General features: G+C 41.6%; 1 protein-coding gene across 5 annotated transcripts in view; it reads left to right on the top strand.

Moving 5' to 3' along the window:
- The window catches only part of PTPRZ1 (protein tyrosine phosphatase receptor type Z1), a 269,913-nt gene that overhangs the window by 223,130 nt on the left and 25,844 nt on the right, over positions 1-20,939 (top strand). For all 5 annotated transcript variants that reach the window (XM_068276398.1, XM_068276399.1, XM_068276401.1 and 2 more), the window contains 6 exons: positions 879-1,013; positions 2,519-2,653; positions 2,906-3,069; positions 6,980-7,115; positions 13,148-13,294; positions 13,948-14,041. In XM_068276398.1, coding sequence (XP_068132499.1) covers positions 879-1,013; positions 2,519-2,653; positions 2,906-3,069; positions 6,980-7,115; positions 13,148-13,294; positions 13,948-14,041 — 811 coding nt within the window. The remainder of the gene's footprint in view (positions 1-878; positions 1,014-2,518; positions 2,654-2,905; positions 3,070-6,979; positions 7,116-13,147; positions 13,295-13,947; positions 14,042-20,939) is intronic.

Below are 20,939 nucleotides of genomic sequence, written 5' to 3'. Positions count from 1 at the left end.
GTGAGCTTTCGGCTTATAAAAAGCCTTCATCGGACTGGTTCCCTGACCAGAACCAGTCCGACGAAGGCTTTTCATAAGCCGAAAGCTCACTGTTTACACTGTTTATCCATCTCTAAGTTAGCCAATAAATGGCATCATTCTGATTCAAAACTCCTTACTTTTACTCATGGCTAACACGGTACAACACTCTACTGCTTCTACTACAGTTTCAGTGGCAGAGGTATAAATACATATCACAGGGCTGTCACTATGGGTTGGAATGAATGCAGTCTACCCCACATTCGTGCATGTGCACAGATACAACAAGACATTCAACTATACAGACACTGATCACATCTTCCACCAACTCCTGGAGTCCTACTATTACGGTAAGTCTAAATGCAAGTGTACAGAGAAAAGAAATAAAAAAAAATCTAAAATGGAAGGTTAGGGTTAGGTTAGGATGGAACTCCCCATTCATTCCCTTGGGATTCACAGCAGCTTCTATAATCGTAGTGGTTATACTTACACTCCTGCTAAGTGGATTTCTGCAATAGAAATAAAAAGAAAAGTTAGATTATGCCCCACATTGTTATTCATGCCTCTGACGTAAAAGGAGTTACCAGATTTAAGCCAGAACTGACCCAGTTTTTCCTGTGTGGCGTCATCAGTATTTGAGTCAAAACGCTGATCATTGGCTATTTGTTCTATCTGCAGAAAACCGTAGAGAAATGAATGGGGGTCATCTGTATCTATCTCTAGCTTATCTGAAAAACCAAACATCATTTGAATGATGTGCTTAGAATTAATATTTCAGGACAGTTTTACAATGTTAGTAAACATAAAAAATGTCCTATTAAAACTGTCATAAATATCTGATGTTTTATATCTCCCTTTAGGGCTACAACAAGCCGAAAGCATATATTGCTGCTCAGGGACCGCTGAAGTCAACTGCAGAAGACTTCTGGAGGATGGTATGGGAGCACAATGTGGAACTTATCGTCATGATCACTAACCTGGTTGAAAAAGGAAGAGTAAGTATCCTTTTGGGTGGCAGGGTACAGCGATAAGTAATGTCATGTGATGACCAAAATGAAACGAAGACAGATATGTTGTGTATACAATACATCAGTCTCAATATTTGCAAATATCCATCCTATACAGCTTGTTGACTGCATTGTGGAGGAGGATCTTATCACCAATGGAGAGCTTTTCTCTATTAAAGTGGACCCAAACTAAAAATACAAGATTTCAGAAATAAAATCTATTTTCTAAATTATAATAATAAATAGCACTCTTTTTTCAGCTGCATGGTGACAAATATAAAATATTTTACATTTATTGGAGAAACCCCTCCCTTCCTTTCATATTGCCGGCAAATAATCCAGCAAACTGGTGGAGTAGATGGTGTCCGGCAAAGGAGGAATTGCTAATGGCTGCCACCTGTATAACTCTAGTTATGCAAAGAGGAGGGTGAAAAGCATGCACTGAAATGCTTATAGGCTTGAAGGAGTGTTTATTTATCTTTGTATGTGTCAGAGTGGTGCAACTAAATATTTTGAATTAAAAAAATGTTTGGTTTGGGTCCGCTTTAAGCCTGCTTAGATATACAGTAGCTATTATGCAAGAAACATAGTATGTCATAAGACAGAACTCTTTTTTTTTTTTTCCTAACTAACACGGAATTTGAATCTCAACAACAACCAGTAAGTCTGTGTCCCATGCATGAGGCAGTATTAGCACAGTATTTAGAAAATGTGTACATAAAGGTCTACAGCCTGATTACTGCTTCATGGTATAGGTTTAAAAAGCTGCAGAGCATTTTTTTGCATATTCACCTTTTAGGTGCAAGCCTAACTACAGAAATTAGTCAATAATACTAGGCTGACATTTAGAAGCCAAATACAATTGCAGGATTACATTTTAAAACAATATAAATGCAGGTGACCAACAAGCAATAATAATAATGCATTCATTCAGGACAGTGGTTGAAGCTAAGCAAATCATTCCTTAATGACCTTGTAGGCCAGGCATACATCCAGACCTGCAGGTTTCATTCAATGCAGTTCAGTGCTAGTTCTAATGACCACTTACATCGCTGCTACTGTTTGAAAATTGTTCTTAATTCTCTGGGGCTCTCTAATGCTCCACAGTCCCCACCCCCCCACTGATACTGCGGCCCTATTCACAATAACAGTGAAGTAACCTGCACCCAAGCACTATGCTGTACTACAGTATACGCCAGAGCCTATTACTAATTAATAGAGTACAAATCAGTTGGACACATACACTATCCAGCTTTTCCGACAAATGTTATGCGGTATAGAATGCTTGATATACAGTAATTACCAGAATAATGTATCACCATGTAATTGTAATGGAGCTGCATATCACTGCTGGATATAAACGGTAATTCCCTTTATAATGAATTAAATTACAGTGTTTATCAATTTCAAGACCGTGTTCATTGTGCCATAATGAGAGGGTTATGCTATGTATGAATAAAGTCAAGTGACAGCAATGATGTTGTGTTTTCCAGAGAAAATGTGATCAGTATTGGCCTAATGACGGTAGTGAGGAATACGGCACTTTTCTGGTGACGCAGAAAAGCATTCAAGTCCTGGCCTATTATAATGTGCGGATCTTCACCCTGCGAAACACCAAGATCAAGAAGGTCTGCTGCGTTTCTACCTTAATATCTCTCTTAGTACGATGTCATTTGCTAGACATAGACTTTTCTGTATATTGCATTTAAATATTAACAGTGTCTAAACCTCTACCAGCAACATAAATGCTTGCTTCTCTCCGCATTAAATTGTAACAATGTCCATTGCCTCAGATTTGATGCTAGTGATGGTTTATTGACCATTGTTCTTCTGTTTTCTTTGCATTACTGACCGAGTTATGGTCATTTCTTTTTCCTCAGGGCTCACAAAAAGGAAGAGGAAATGAGCGTGTTGTAACACAATACCATTATACCCAATGGCCTGATATGGGTGTTCCTGAATATCCACTTCCTGTGTTAACTTTTGTCAGAAAGGCTTCAGCTGTAAAGCGTTCCACCAGTGGACCTGTTGTTGTGCACTGCAGGTATGTCATAGAAGAATGATTTGTCACTGCTGGGTAACTGCATACAGATGCAAAATCAGACAGATCCCACACAAGATTTTTATTTGCCTTTAAGGTCAACTAGCAATCAAACTAGTACAAACATAAAGCAGAAGGCTCAAAGATAATCACTAGGCTTCCCTTCACAGCCAAAGCATCAGTAAGGATGCGTGTCTGTATTTATAAATTACGAAGCCCCACAGACACATTTTTATGACGGTTCCCCTATATTATTCACACATAATGACTCCCACAACCAAAGAATCCACCTGGAAAGGATCATATATGCCACTATGACTTTGCCCATAACAGTGCAGCCACCATGGCTCCACACACTGTTCCTGTCACCATAGCAATGAATATGTCCCTACTAGTAGTGTCAGTTAACACTTTGGTCAGTGGAGTGCCGACAGGAGGAGAATGATGAGAATGATCTCCCAGCCACTGGGAGAACCAGCAACGCAGGGGAAAAGTGACTGCAATGGGCAGCAAGACAGATAGCTATAGCAACATCTGTTTCCTCGCACTACATGGTTGTCACTGGAGGCTACTGTGTCAGGAGCCGCTTTCATTAGCTTCTGACCCTGTCCATCAATGTGAGCCAATGTGATTGGCTCACAGTGATCACTCGATTAGAAGCCAATGAAATCAGCTCCTGACACAGTGCACAGATCTCTGCCGTCCTATAGACAGTGCCTGTCTCCTGATCCCCTTGCTTGTGATTTGCTTTTGTGCAGCAGTGGTCAGCTCTATTAACCACTTCACAACTGAGGGGATTTACCCCTTCAGCATCCAAGCAATTGTCACCTTTCAGCTCTCCTTCCATTCATTTGCCAATAACTTTATATCTACTTATCACAATGAAATGAACTATATCTTTTTTTATCACTAATTAGGCTTTCTTTGGGTGGTACATTATGCCAAGAATTATTTTATTCTAAATGTTTTTAATGGGAAAAATTCTTATTTTTCAGTTTTCGGCCATTATAACTTTTAAATAATGCATGCTACCGTAATTAAAACCCACGTAATTTATTTGCCCATTTGTACCGGTTATTACATTATTTAAATGATGTCCCTATCACAATGTCTGGCACCAATATTTTATTAGGAAATAAAGATGCATTTTTTTCAGTTTTGCATCCATCACTAACAAAAAGCCCATAATTAAGTAACAGTATTAAATTGGTATATATATTGACATACATATTAAAAAAGTGCAGTCCCTAAGAAAACTATGTATGTATTTTTTATAATTGTAAATGTATTTTATTTTATTTAAAAAAAAAAAAGAAATGTTGGTAACTATTGGGGAGTGTGGGAGGTAAGGGGTTAATTTAAAATGTAAAAACAGGTCTTTGCATTAAAAAAAAATGGTTTTAGATGTAGTTTTACTATTTGGCCACAAGATGACCTCAGTCTTTTTTTTTATGCGTCCTGTAAGCGAACTATGTATGCTTACAGGAAGTGTACTGAGGATGGGAAACTTTTATTTATTAGAATGATCGTGCAGCTTCTCATAGAAGGTGCCGATCATTGCTATAGGGACTTAGATCAATGATTAGGAATTGCTTTCCCATTCATTGATCTCTTGGCGGGCAAATGGCAACGTGAACGAGCGCACAAATAAGCAGGAGCGCGTACAGCAGTGGTGGCAGCGGGGGCATATTTAACCCCCTGGGCGTTTAAATGAAGTCTGCAGGGGAGTGGATATACTGTACTGAAGCTATGAAGTGGGAATGGTACATCTCTCCATTCAAGTGAATGGAACCACTTATGTCATGTTTTTATTTACCATCTCTATTGAAGTTACAACAGTATTGAAGTGTTAGCATTCAGAAAAAGGAGACAACTAAAGTCTAGTGTGATTCAATGCAGATGTCATTCATTTGGGGCTAATATAATCTGTCTTGTCATACTCATCCATTTATATGTGGTACAAAAGCAAGTGTGCTTTTTCAACGTTGGTGTGCATGACTTTTACTGTTCAGCAGTCTCAACCCTGTCATTGATGATTTTTTTTTTTAAACTAATGTGCAGACATGACTTGTACTCTAGACACAATAATGTGCACAGTAAAGAGGATTGGAAAATGCTTCAGCTACATAAATATACAGGGTTTTTTCCTGTTTAATGTATAAAATCAGAGCATGGAGTAACAAGGTCAAGGCAAGGAATAGCCAGAAAAGGAAGTCCCCATTGATCCACCTATTCTTTTCTTATTTTCAGGATCAGTATATTAAACTACATTACAGCTCTAAGCAGATGAAATAAGTACATACATAGTTGAAATACTAACAGTCGACCACTTTGATCCATCAAAAGATTACAAAAGCATTAAATATGTTCGTATATCTTTTTCAGTTCACCCATTTATGTTGTAAGTTGCTGAATTGTGTGAGAAAAGTAACACATTTCTCAATGGTTGCTCAGTATACAGAACAAGACACATTTCTGAGCGCCTATCATTCTCAGAATTGGGCCATTGCACTGCCCCACTTCCTGTCGCTGTTCCGCTTCCTGACTGCTGTTTGTGCTACTAATTGCTTTAATGCACGTGTCGAACTCCAGGCCTGGAGAGCCAGATCCATGCCAGTGTTTAGGATGGACTGAGAAAGAGGAATGTGTTCTACCTAATGGACCACACCTTTCCTGATTCAGAGCCATCAATTAATTTGAGCTGTGTCAAAAATGTGTGAGGACCTCGACCCTCGAAGGACCGGTTTGACACCCCTGCAATGGAAGCAGAGCCAGAAATGTCTCTCTCCAAAGCAGTGATCCATTTCCACTTGTGCTGGAATTTAGTGGGCTTTTTACAATTTCTGTTGGATTTCAATAAACTTGTTACACTGCTACACACCTTACTCTTTACCTATCACTTTCAGTGACAAAATCCCCATCCAATCATAGTGTAGAAGCAAGCTGCAGCAGGAAATATGAATAGCCGTCAGTCATTATTTTCAAGCAGATAAGATTCCCAGTTACCAGTTTGCAGACTGAGGGACATCTGTTCACACACTAGTCCAAAGCAGGCAATTTGGGCTCTGGAGGTGACTCAGAAGTGTGGGCATTGCCATATGCACTCATGTTAATAGCCACGATTTGCAGCTGTGAGAAGAAATTTGGACACTGAAGACGCTTGTTAAAATAGCTTGTGCTCTGTACAAACTGCAGCTACTAATAGCGGGTGCAAAGCTAATCATGGCTATTAACAGGGGTGCTATTTGTAGCTGCAGCTTGTATAGTGGTCACAAACATTAAACCACAATAGTATAGATTCCATCATTGCTTGAATGTTTATTGGTGCGCTGCCAAGCTTCAGAGCCATGCAAAGTCATGCAATGTAGATACATGCACATTGCAAATGCAGTAGAGGGACGGCTCTTGGGAGGTTAGGATTAGGCATAAACATTGGCAAATTTTGCAGCAGGGGGATCGGTTAGGGTTAGGCATTGGCAGAGAGAGGTCTTGTGTGACAACAGGATTAGGTGTTAGTAAAATATTGGAAAAATTACTAATATTTTACTATTGAAATTAAGTAGTGGAACATCTGTAGATTTGCCAATATTCCACTAGCGGCTTTCTCCAGCACCCAAATTACCGTGGCACTCTTCTTGAATGTACGCAGTCACCCAAAATGATCAAAAGTCTGTGTATGAACCTTTAGCCATATGGGAAATGTAGTGCCTTTTAGTAGGACTTGTTATTTAAAGTGTATGTTAGACCAGTTATTTAAACAGTGACCCTCAAGCAGTTACAGATCACTTTGTATTTGTCCTTGATAACTAATATTTGCATGATTGTCTGTACTCACATACATAAATATAAAAATCTCAAGCAAATTGAAAGGATCAGTACAATTACAGTAACTGATAAATCTAATTTTCTGCAGTGCGGGAGTGGGAAGAACCGGAACATACATTGTGTTGGACAGTATGCTTCAGCAAATACACCAAGAAGGAACAGTAAATATTTTTGGCTTCCTAAAGCATATTCGATCTCAGAGGAACTATTTAGTGCAAACAGAGGTAAGAAGAAAGGATAATATTTGCAAATGTTAGTTACATTAAGATTGTAATTAAGATCTGGAAGCTGTCTGCTTCCGCTGTTTTTAGATGGGGCCTAAGATTAAGACAACTGAAGTGAGAAGAATATGGAGGCTGCCATATTTATTTCCTTATAAACAATACCAGTTGCCTGGCAGTCCTGCTGGTCTATGTGGCTGCAGTAGTGTCTGAATCACACCAGAAACAAGCATGCAGCTAATCTTGTCAGATCTCACAATAATGTCAGAAACAGCTGATCTGCATATGCTTATTCTGGGTTTATGGCTAAAAGTATTAGCGGCAGAGGATCAGAAGGATAACCAGGCAACTGGTATTGCGTAAAGGGAAATAAATATGGCAGCTTCCATATGTCTCTCATGGCAGGTGTCCTTTAAATTCTGGTTGGAAAGTCTACAAAGTATCAGCAAATAAGGATGAACTTGAATGTTCTCATTGAAATTTATGTTTCCGCCCGACAACATTTTCACAAAAATATAATGGATTTTTGCAAAATGGAAACCTTCCATCAGAAGGTGTTTTCTTATGCCTGTTGACTCCAATGCATTTTGAGAAAATGTGATTTCGCATTCCCATATTTTTTTTGCTAATATTTTCATTAATGCAAAAATCATGTTTTTGCGCACCCATATATTTTTGTGCATATTCTTATTTGCGCGAAAATTAGTTATTTGATGGCATATGTCTTTAAAATGTTCTCATCTGTGCCAAAATGTTTCATTTTCACAAAAATTATGGCTAGAGATGGCCCGAACGGTTCACCCGCGAACTAATTCGCCCGAACTTCGGTGGTTCGCGTTCGCAGTGAACCGCGAACTATATGCGAGTTCGACCCGCTCCCTATACTACATCATTACACCTTTACATCACAGTCAGCAGACACAGGGTAGCCAATCAGGCTACACTCCCTCCTGCCCCCCCCCCCCCCCTTATAAAATGCAGGCAGAGTTAGCCATTTCACTCACTCGTGTGGCTGCAGTAATTACAGAAGGGAGAGAACCTGGCTACTGAAATAGGGAAAGCTTAGTTAGGCTCTTGTGCTCCTTCTTGCTGATCTTATTGCTAAAAAGCACTGCTCATCCTCAACAGCTCTTTTGACAACTAATGTTGTTCTTGTGATCTATTTTTTTTTTCTGTGTCCCACAGACACTTGTGTTGCATATACAGCCCTGTCAGTCAGTCGCAGCTGCTGGTGGGACCTTGGGCCCTTGGTAATTCCTACTGTGCCACTGCCAGGCCCAGCACATTCAGTGACTACCTGTGTGTATGACAGCTGCACATTTGTAATACTAATCACTGCATACCCACCTGTTCAGTGCACCTACCTACCTACGTGAGCGCATGCAGTGTCACTGCACCTATTCATGGTACCTGTGTGTGACAGCTGATGTCGGACATGCGGATATTCTTTAGTCCAACGTCTCACCTTTGCCCTTCCGGATCCACCCTCCACCAACACCTCGACCGGCAGGTAGCCGACTACCTGGCCTTAAGTGTGGATGTAGACACTGTGAGCAGCGATGAACCCTTGGACTACTGGGTGCGCAGGCTTGACCTGTGCCCAGAGCTGTCACAATTTGCCATCCAACTTCTGTCTTGCCCTGCCTCAAGTGTCCTGTCAGAAAGGACCTTCTGCACAGCTGGAGGCATTGTCCCTGAGAAGAGAAGTCGCCTAGGTCACAAAAGTGTTCAATACCTCACCTTTATCAAAATGAATGAGGCATGGATCCCAGAGGGCTACTGCCCGCCCGAAGTCTAAGTCGGTCCCCACACACAGCATCTCTGCCTGCAGGCCGCTTGACTGCCTTCTCCGCCACCACCAACAGGGTCCAGGATTCCAGGCGGATTCCTGAATTTTTAAGGCCGCTGCTAGCAGCGGCCGCTATAATAATTCTTCTGGTGCGTGTACATGCCTGCATAATTTTTCTGCTGCAACAACAAAACAAAAGGCATGTACATGTGTCAATTCCCCTTTGTGATCGTTACCTTGCCGCGGTGAAGGGGCTTGCGTATCACAATGAAGCAATGACCACCGGCTATATGAGTATCTCGGGGGGGGGGGGGGGGAGCACACCTAAGATAGTTACATAGTTATTTTGGTTGAAAAGAGACATACGTCCATCGAGATAATAAGGTCGTTGCTTCATTGTGGACAGACCAAATTCGATCAGCTGGACAGTCACTGTTCTGTCATTAAGCTACCTCAGCCCAGAGACCATATAGGCTGGAAAGCCGCCTGCACTCTCGTTATGGTGTGCACCAGTCCAGCACGGCGGTCACTACACAAACTGCTGTGTGTGGTGCGTTACACAGTGAGTTTGGTCTGTCAGTTTGAAGTAGTACACTAATTACAGTACCTGATTGATGTATACACATGCAAGATGTTTTAAAGCACTTTAGGCCTCCAATTTAGCATGCAATGTGATTTCTGCCCTTAAAACGCTGCTGTGCGTCAAATCCAGATTTTTCCCCGGGACTTTTGGCATGTATCCCACCGCCCTATGCAAAAACTCAGATGTTAGATCCCTTAAAACATCTTTTCCATCACTTTTGTGGCCAGCATAAATATTTCTAATTTTCAAAGTTTGCCTCCCCATTGAAGTCTATTGCGGTTCGAAAAGTCTGTGCAAACCGAACTTTTTGCGGAGGTTCACATTCGAGGTTCGCGAACCGAAAATCGGAGGTTCGAGCCATCTCTAATTATGGCAAAAAGAAGATGGCCATATTCTTTTATCTCTAGCAAAGTAAGGGTAGGCATAGCATGTGAAATGAGTCCATACCTAATGGTATTGGTGAATTGTAGGTTGTGGTTAGACAGACATGGCAATTGTCATCCATTGGTAGACATAGTTCTGTTATGCTCAAAGAAAATTATTTTGAGAGAGTGGATTGCATGCAGGGATCCTACAAAGAATTCTCTTTGTCAGAGTATAGGGAATCTTAAAGTGTTATAATGTTGATGTTAATTTTGTCTGTTAGTAAAATGTGATTGTATTGCTATTCTGGAAAAGCGGTGAGGGGCAGGTGTAGAGTTGAAGACAGAGCAGTTTATATTTGTATGTCTATATACTATTCACTGGTCTTCTCTTCTTGAAATCTGGGGATCTGTATTAGAAATACAAAAAAAAGACACCTGTTAAGTTATTTTCACTGGTAAATCATCTGATCCATTCTGTCTCTGACACAATGTTACTTTTACTTTTAAAGAGAGACCATAACCAAGAATTGAACTTCATCCCAATCAGTAGTTGATACCCCCTTTTACATGAGAAAGCTTTACCTTTTCTCAAATAGATCATCAGAGGGCTCAGTATGGCTGATATTGTGGTGAATCCCCTCCCACAGTGTTATGTCAGGACCATGGTTCTGACATCACACTGTGGGAGCCTTGTTGCATTGTGGGAAATAACGTCTCTTTACAGCTATTTTCAACTGCAAGCAGCATCTCCTTCCACTGACATCACCTGCCAGCAGTAAAAATGTCACCATGTGATAAATGTCAGAATGTAAATCAGGGACAGGAAAGATTTTACAATGGGCAAGCATTGACTAAATCATTTATACATAATTATTGTAACAAATGAAGCACTTTTTATTACATTATTTTCACTGGAGTCCCTCTTTAAATGATTTCAATTAATTAAAAAATATTTAATCCTTAGCACTGCAGTATGCCTAACCATAAGTTTTACACTGACATAAACACTAACCATCCCAAACACTAACACTAACTTCACATTAATCCTCATCAATAAGTTGATTAACCATTTTAATATGAGGCATCAAAAATACACTGTGCCTAAATTATCACTAGAACTCATGGTACCAGTATCACCTCTCTACAAATGTTGTCTTGTCCCCCAGTAGGGTTATGCCAAATGACAGTTCTTGGGATGTAAACCTATTGCAGACCACACTTTGCATTGCTAGGTTGCAAAATATGCAGTGCAGTTTGTTTTAGCTGATGGACTCTACATAGAGTCTATGTTTACTTCAAATACTTACTGTAAATACTTACCTGTCTGGTTTAATAATGCCATGTAAAGTAACAAGGTCCAATATTCAGGACAAAATCCCAATCACAGCATTTAGGAGGAAAAAAGCCATGAGTGGGCCCATGACTTGTGAGGACAGTGAACCTCGACCATCGATATGGGCTTTTGTGGTCCAGGTGATGACTGTACTGATTGCAAGCTGATGCTTTTATGGATTTTTTTAAAGAAAAAAAATGTTAGTAACACTTAAACTTAGATTACCTGCTGTTCCGTACTTCAATTAAGTTTCAGGCCAGCTATTAGTTATTTGCACCTGTTTTCATTAATGATCTTCTAGAAGGCACACTGTTCAAAGCAAATATTTTAAGAAGGTATTTTATTTACATTTTAAAACATAAACTAGAAATTGACACACTATCACACTCACAGTATTTCCTTGTTTGCTTTTCCAAACAATAAAATAAATAAACCCTGTTCTACCAACAATGGGAATGAGCTAAAGCAGGCTTATCCTATAGGATGGGAGATCAGTGAATTATTATGTGAATGACATGTTCTATGTTCTGTGTATAGTTACAATAGCTGCCTGTGCTCATGTCGCTACATCATCAGCTACCAGACTAATGAGCTTTCTTTATGAAACATTACAAAGCATCCAGATGTTATGCTGGGAATATACCATGAGATGTTTTGGCAGGTAGATGGTTCGATAGATAATTTCCGGCAGGTCCGATCTTTTTTTCAATTGTTTTTCTGATCCAATTCTCATAGAAGTGAATGGAAATTGATAAGGAAAACAAATGGAAAATCGATCGGAAAAACAATCGGATAGTAAATCTGCTGAAAAATCTCATCGTTTATTCCCAGCATTATATGTACCAAAGACAACAGAGACAAATAATTAAATGGACAAAGTTCGCTTTTATGAACATTATAAGTAAAAGGAAAGTAAAGACCAAGAGACGATATTTACTGGTAGTGTAGTAGATTATCACACTTAGATATAGGTCAAGTGAAAATATACTCACAAGCACGGGTCACTTATAGGTGACCACGTATAATGCATGCAGGGAGATTAGACCTGACCCAATTCAGGTTAAAGAGAACCAGAGGTGGGTTCTAAGAACGCTAATTGCACACAGAGGCTGGGTCTGCATATACTGCCCAGCCTCTGTTGCTATACTGATCCCCCCACAGGCCCCCCCCCCCCACTGCGCTCTGCTTGACCCCCATAAATCATACGCCGAGCTGTTGACACGCAGCGTGTCAAAGCCGGCTGTTTATATCTGCACCTGTCAGTCTCGCAAATCCCCCGCCTCCTCCACAGCGCCGGTCCCCGCCCCCATTCCCTCCCTCCCTGCTGATTGGAGGGAAGTGACGCGGGCGGGGCTTGGCACTATGGAGGAGGCAGGGGAGCAGCGAGACTGACAGATGCAGAGATAAACAGCCGGCTGCGATACGCTGCGTGTCGACAGCTCGGCCTATGATTTATGGGGGTCAAGCAGAGCGCAGGGGGGCCTGTGGGGGGATCGGTATAGCAACAGAGGCTGGGCAGTATATACAGACCCAGCCTCTGTGTGCAATTAGAGATCTTAGAACCCACCTCAGGTTCTCTTTAAAAATCGCTCTTGGATGAGTTGGGAAGGGAAACAATCCTCCACCAACTATGGATAGAATGCAAAAAAAAGTGGTAACAGAGGGGCCAATGGGTAATAAAACAAAATAAAACTGTATATAAAGGAAGGCAAGGGTAAAAAGATTACTTAACACCACACAGTGTGTAGACCCTTGACTCCCTTTTTAAACAGTTTTTTAATTCATTTTATTACCCATTGATGCCTCTGTTCCCTTGTCATAAGTAAACAGCATCCTGAATCTTGATAAATCATGTACTGTTAATTTATTTTTTATCCTGTGACATTCAACTTCCCAGAATCCTTTATAAACTATGTGGACATGAGTCAAAGTAAAAGAATAAAACTTTTTTTTTTTTTCCCAAAGGAACAGTATATCTTCATTCACGACACTCTAGTGGAGGCCATTCTGAGCAGAGAAACAGAAGTAGCGGAGAACCATATTCACGCTTATGTTAATACTCTCCTAACAACAGGCCCATCTGGAAAAACGAGGCTAGAAACGCAGTTCAAGGTAAGTCATCTGCTATTTAATGAACCAATGGTGTTTGTTAACATTCCTTTATATTTCTTTTTTTTTAATATTAGTCTTGAGGACAAATTGAAGATGTTCTAATATAATTTTGCAGCTTTATTGCTGCGTTTACCTTGAGCTTTGTTGAAAGGCCTAATCATAAATCCACTATTGGACATTCTACTATGTTCTACCACACATTATTTCTGACAGAGGAGTCTGACAAAATGACACACCGTACATAATAAGAAGGCATTCGTCCAGAATGAATAGAAAACAGAAGCACATTCCTTCTTATTTATTAGCAGAATGTGCTGTGAAAGAAAAGCAATCTCTTTTTTTTAGAAGGAGCCTTGTGTACCATAACCCTGTAAAGCAGACAATACACATCTTGTGGGCAATTTTAAGGACATGAGACAGAACTGTATCGTTTAATAAACATGTCTCACAAAGAGAAATACTAGTTAAAGGAGGGGGCCTTTGTCTAGGACAGAGCATAGTCATGAATTTAACTTATAACCTTATGTTATTTTCTTTTATTGAAAGCTTAGAACACAATAAAATCTGACCCATTATTTCCCACAGCCGCTTTTTTGTTCCTAGACCTTCTCCATTTTGCTTATCGCTGAATGAAACTTTTCTTGTGTTTTCAGCTCCTCAGTGAACCCAACATCCTCCAGTGTGACTATTCTACAGCATTAAGGGCACAAAACAGGGACAAAAATAGGACGTCTTCCATCATGCCTGGTGCGTTATTATGATAAAGTTGTCTCTCTTTTACTTCTGGCTATTTATCTTAATAGAAAAATCTAACATGTAAAGTGTTAAACATTGGTTTATGCATATATATAACTTATAATGAAAAAAAATATTTTTAATTTATAATATGAATTCAGACAGTTAAGTTGACTATACACAATACAGCCCAGTCATTTGATAGCACAATAAAATGATTAAATCACTCATAAAGTCAAACGAAAACTGTGTCCATATTAACATGAGATGATCTTTTCAATCTACTTGCAGCCTGATTATTGCTCAAGTATTATTATTATGGATTTATATATTGCTGACATTTTTCCACAGCACTTTACAGACTACATTAAACAATTCATGTCACTGTCAATTGATGGAGAGATAACCATGCACAGGAGACTGAAAATCACTGAGGGAGTGCAGAAAGCCAATTAGTTAGCTGTAAGTCAAGGATATAGAGAAAAGGGGCCTTGCACATCCCTTTATAAAACTTCACTTTTATTGTAACAAATTAACCACTTGAGGACCTAGGGCTTTCTACCCCTTAAGGACCGGCCACTTTTTTTTCCATTCAGACCACTGCAGCTTTCACGGTTTATTGCTCGCTCATACAACCTACCACCTAAATGCATTTTGGCTCCTTTTCTTGTCACTAATAAAGCTTTCTTTTAGTGCTATTTGATTGCTCCTGCGATTTTTACTTTTTATTATATTCAGCAAAAAAGACATGAATTTTGGCAAAAAAATGATTTTTTTAACTTTCTGTGCTGACAGTTTTCAAATAAAGTAAAATTTCTGTATACATGCAGCGCGAAAAATGTGGACAAACATGTTTTTGATAAAAAAAACCCCATTCAGTGTATATTTATTGGTTTGGGTAAAAGTTATAGCGTTTACAAACTATGGTGCAAAAAGTGAATTTTCCCATTTTCAAGCATCTCTGACTTTTCTGACCCTCTGTCATGTTTCATGAGGGGCTAGAATTCCAGGATAGTATAAATACCCCCCAAATGACCCCATTTTGGAAAGAAGACATCCCAAAGTATTCACTGAGAGGCATAGTGAGTTCATAGAAGATATTATTTTTTTGTCACAAGTAAGCGGAAAATGACACTTTGTGAAAAAAAAAAAAAAAAGTTTCCATTTCTTCTAACTTGCGACAAAAAAAAATGAAATCTGCCACGGACTCACCATGCTCCTCTCTGAATACCTTGAAGTGTCTACTTTCCAAAATGGGGTCATTTGTGGGGTGTGTTTACTGTCCTGACATTTTGGGGGGTGCTAAATTGTAAGCACCCCTGTAAAGCCTGAAGGTGCTCATTGGACTTTGGACCCCTTAGCGCAGTTAGGGTGCAAAAAAGTGCCACACATGTGGTATTGCCGTACTCAGGAGAAGTAGTATAATGTGTTTTGGGGTGTATTTTTACACATACCCATGCTGGGTGGGAGAAATATCTCTGTAAATGACAATTTGTTAATTTTTTTTACACACAATTGGCCATTTACAGAGATCTTTCTCCCACTCAGCATGGGTATGTGTAAAAATACACCACAAAACACATTATACTACTTCTCCTGAGTACGGCGATACCACATGTGTGGCACTTTTTTGCACCCTAACTGCGCTAAAGGGCCCAAAGTCCAATGAGTACCTTTAGAATTTCACAGGTCATTTTGAGAAATTTCGTTTCAAGACTACTCCTCACGGTTTAGGGCCCCTAAAATGCCAGGGCAGTATAGGAACCCCACAAATGACCCCATTTTAGAAAGAAGACACCCCAAGGTATTCCGTTAGGAGTATAGTGAGTTCATAGAAGATTTTATTTTTTTGTCAAAAGTTAGCGGAAATTGATTTTAATTGTGTTTTTTCACAAAGTGTCATTTTCCGCTAACTTTTGACAAAAATAAAATCTTCTATGAACTCACCATACTCCTAACGGAATACCTTGGGGTGTCTTCTTTCTAAAATGGGGTCATTTGTGGGGTTCCTATACTGCCCTGGCATTTTAGGGGCCCTAAACCGTGAGGAGTAGTCTTGAAACGAAATTTCTCAAAATGACCTGTGAAATTCTAAAGGTACTCATTGGACTTTGGGCCCTTTAGCGCAGTTAGGGTGCAAAAAAGTGCCACACATGTGGTATTGCCGTACTCAGGAGAAGTAGTATAATGTGTTTTGGGGTGTATTTTTACACATACCCATGCTGGGTGGGAGAAATACCTCTGTAAATGGACAATTGTGTGTAAAAAAATCAAAAGATTGTCATTTACAGAGGTATTTCTCCCACCCAGCATGGGTATGTGTAAAAATACACCCCAAAACACATTATACTACTTCTCCCGAGTACGGCGATACCACATGTGTGGCACTTTTTTGCACCCTAACTGCACTAAGGGGCCCAAAGTCCAATGAGTACCTTTAGGATTTCACAGGTCATTTTTGTTTCAAGACTACTCCTCACGGTTTAGGGCCCCTAAAATGCCAGGGCAGTATAGGAACCCCACTAATGACCCCATTTTAGAAAGAAGACACCCCAAGGTATTCCGTTAGGAGTATGGTGAGTTCATAGAAGTTTTTATTTTTTTGTCACAAGTTAGCGGAAATTGATTTTAATAGTTTTTTTTCACAAAGTGTCATTTTCCGCTAACTTGTGACAAAAAATAAAATCTTCTATGAACTCACCATACTCCGTACGGAATACCTTTGGGTGTCTTCTTTCTAGAATGGGGTCATTTGTGGGGTTCCTATACTGCCCTGGCATTTTAGGGGCCCTAAACCGTGAGGAGTAGTCTTGAAACCAAATGTCGCAAAATGACCTGTGAAATCCTAAAGGTACTCATTGGACTTTGGGCCCCTTAGCGTACTTAGGGTGTAAAAAAGTGTCACACATGTGGTACCGCCGTACTCAGGAGAAGTAGTATAATGCGTTTTGGGGTGTATTTTTACACATGCCCATGCTAAGTGGGAGAAATATCTCTGTAAATGACAATTGTTTGATTTTTTTACACACAATTGTCCATTTACATAGAAATTTCTCCCATCCAGCATGGGTATGTGTAAAAATACACCCCAAAACACATTATACTACTTTTCCTGAGTACAGCGGTACCACATGTGTGACAATTTTTTGCAGCCTAGGTGCGCTAAGGGGCCCAACGTCCTATTCACAGGTCATTTTGAAGCATTTGTTTTCTAGACTACTCCTCGCGGTTTAGGGCCCCTAAAATGCCAGGGCAGTATAGGAACCCCACAAGTGACCCCATTTTAGAAAGAAGACACCCCAAGGTATTCCGTTAGGTGTATGGCGAGTTCATAGAAGATTTTATTTTTTGTCACAAGTTAGTGAAAAATGACACTTTGTGAAAAAAAACCAATAAAAATTAATTTCCGCTAACTTTTGACAAAAAATAAAATCTTCTATGAACTCGTCATACACCTAACAGAATACCTTGGGGTGTCTTTTTTTCTAAAATGGGGTCACTTGTGGGGTTCCTATACCGCCCTGGCATTTTACAGGCCCAAAACCGTGAGTAGTCTGGAAACCAAATGTCTCAAAATGACTGTTCAGGGGTATAAGCATCTGCAAATTTTGATGACAGGTGGTCTATGAGGGGGCGAATTTTGTGGAACCGGTCATAAGCAGGGTGGCCTTTTAGATGACAGGTTGTATTGGGCCTGATCTGATGGATAGGAGTGCTAGGGGGGTGACAGGAGGTGATTGATGGGTGTCTCAGGGGGTGGTTAGAGGGGAAAATAGATGCAATCAATGCACTGGGGAGGTGATCGGAAGGGGGTCTGAGGGGGATCTGAGGGATTGGCCGAGTGATCAGGAGCCCACACGGGGCAAATTGGGGCCTGATCTGATGGGTAGGTGTGCTAGGGGGTGACAGGAGGTGATTGATGGGTGTCTCAAGGTGTGATTAGAGCGGGGAATAGATGCAAGCAATGCACTGGCGAGGTGATCAGGGCTGGGGTCTGAGGGCATTCTGAGGGTGTGGGCGGGTGATTGAGTGCCCTAGGGGCAGATAGGGGTCTAATCTGATAGGTAGCAGTGACAGGGGGTGATTGATGGGTAATTAGTGGGTGTTTAGGGTAGAGAATAGATGGAAACACTGCGCTTGGGTGGTGATCTGATGTCGGATCTGCGGGCGATCTATTGGTGTGGGTGGGTGATCAGTTTGCCCGCAAGGGGCAGGTTAGGGGCTGATTGATGGGTGGCAGTGACAGCGGGTGATTGATGGGTGGAAGTGACAGGGGGTGATTGATGGGTGGCAGTGACAGGGGGTGATTGATGGGTGATTGATAGGTGATTGACAGGTAATCAGTGGGTTATTACAGGGGAGAACAGATGTAAATATTGCACTGGCGAATTGATAAGGGGGGGTCTGAGGGCAATCTGAGCGTGTAGGCGGGCGATTGGGTGCCCGCAAGGGGCAGATTAGGGTCTGATCTGATGGGTAACAGTGACAGGTGGTGATAGGGGGTGATTGATGGGTAATTAGTGGGTGTTTAGAGGAGAGAATAGATGTAAACGCTGCGCTTGGGTGGTGATCTGATGTCGGATCTGCGGGCGATCTATTGGTGTGGGTGGGTGATCAGATTGCCCGCAAGGGGCAGGTTAGGGGCTGATTGTTGGGTGGCAGTGACGGGGTGATTGATGGGTGATAGGTGATTGGCAGGTGATTGACAGGTGATCAGTGGGTTATTACAGGGAAGGACAGATGTAATTAATGCACTGGCGAATTGATAAGGGGGGGGGTCTGAGGGCAATCTGAGCGTGTGGGCGGGTGATTGGGTGCCCGCAAGGGGCAGATTAGGGTCTGATCTGATAGGTAACAGTGACAGGTGGTGATAGGGGGTGATTGATGGGTAATTAGTGGGTGTTTAGAGAAGATAACAGATGTAAACAATACATTTGGGAGGTAATCTGACGGCGGGTTTGCGGGCGATCTAATGGTGTGGGTGGGTGATCAGATTGCCCGCAAGGGGCAGGTTAGGGGCTGATTGATGGGTGGCAGTGACAGGGGGTGACAGGGGGTGATTGATGGGTGATAGGTGATTGGCAGGTGATTGACAGGTGATCAGTGGGTTATTACAGGGAAGAACAGATGTAATTAATGCACTGGTGAATTGATAAGGGGGGGTCAGAGGGCAATCTGAGCGTGTGGGCGGGTGATTGGGTGCCCGCAAGGGGCAGATTAGGGTCTGATCTGATAGGTAAAAGTGACAGGTGGTGATAGGGGGTGATTGATGGGTGATTGATGGGTAATTAGTGTGTGTTTAGAGGAGAGAATAGATGTAAACAATGGATTTGGGAGGTGATCTGATGTCGGATCTGCGGGCGATCTATTGGTGTGGGGGGGTGATCAGATTGCCCGCAAGGGGCAGGTTAGGGGCTGGCTGATGGGTGGCAGTGACAGGGGGTGATTGATGGGTGATTGACGGGTGATTGACAGGTGATTGACAGGTGATTGACAGGTGATCAGGGGGATAGATGCATACAGTAAACAGGGGGGGTGGTCTGGGGGGGGGGTCTGGGGAGAATCTGAGGGGTGGGGGGTGATCAGGAGGGGGCAGGGAGCAGGGTGGGGGATAAAAAAAAAATAGCGTTGACAGATAGTGACAGGGAGTGATTGATGGGTGATTAGGGGGGTGATTGGGTGCAAACAGGGGTCTGGGGGGTGGGCAGGGGGGGGTCTGATGGGTGCTGTGGGCGATCTGGGGCAGGGGGGGGGGGAAATCAGTGTGCTTGGTGCAGACTAGGGTGGCTGCAGCCTGCCCTGGTGGTCCCTCGGACACTGGGACCACCAGGGCAGGAGGCAGCCTGTATAATACACTTTGTAAACATTACAAAGTGTATTATACACTTTGTATGCGGCGATCGCGGGGTTAACATCCCGCCGGCGCTTCCGTATGGCCGGCGGGATGTTGCGGCGGGTGAGCGGCGCCAGGCGGAGGCGGAGGATCGCGTCACTGATGACGCGATCGCTCCGCCCATGCCCCTACAAGGACCGCCGCCAATTGTCAATACGGCGGTCCTTGCGGGGTGCACTTCCCGGCCGCCAATTGTACATACGGCGGTCGGGAAGTGGTTAAAAGGCATACATTACATGTCCCATATAGTACAGAGAGAGGTGGAGGTCAAAAAGATCTCCCCACCAGCCTGTACCTCTCTCTGTACTATATGGGACATGTAATGTATGCCTTTTAATTTGTTACAATAAAAGTGAAGTTTTATTAAGGGGTGTGCAAGGCCCCTTTTCTCTATATACTGGCCCTAAACAATTCATGTCACTGTCTTTCAAGTAGGTTTCTCTAATCCCTACCATAATCATAGGAAAAACACATAACCTATCAATATGTTCTTGGGATGTGGGCAGAACCCCATAGAATCATGGGGAGAACATAGAAAATGAATACAGATATGTCCTGCCAAAATGTGACCCTGAGTTCACAATGATAGGATGAGGATGCCATCCACGACTTTCCTGTGCTGCCTACATCCAATAAGGTGGTGACTTTAAAGGATACCCGAGGTGACATGTGACATGATGAAATAGACATGTGTATGTACAGTGCCTAAAACACAAATAACTATGCTGTGTTCCTTTTTTTTCTTTCTCTGCCTGAAAGAGTTGAACATCAGGTATGTAAGTGACAGTTCCTGTCTGACTACAGTGTGACCCTCACTGATAAGAAATTACAACTATAAAACACTTTCCTAGCAGGAAATGGCTTCTGAGAGCAGGAAAGTGATAAAAGGGGCCAATAGTTCATAGATGTTAGCTCTGGCATACTTCAATGAATGTGTCATTAAGCAAAAACAATAAAACAGTAAAAACTTAAAAAGTAGATTTAAATATAAAATAAAACCGTGGGATATCTTATAAA

The sequence above is a fragment of the Hyperolius riggenbachi genome, chromosome 3, assembly GCF_040937935.1.
Source record: "Hyperolius riggenbachi isolate aHypRig1 chromosome 3, aHypRig1.pri, whole genome shotgun sequence".
NCBI lineage: Eukaryota > Metazoa > Chordata > Amphibia > Anura > Hyperoliidae > Hyperolius > Hyperolius riggenbachi.
The sequence above is the reverse complement of the archived record's forward strand: the minus strand, read 5'-3'. Positions and strand labels throughout refer to the sequence as shown.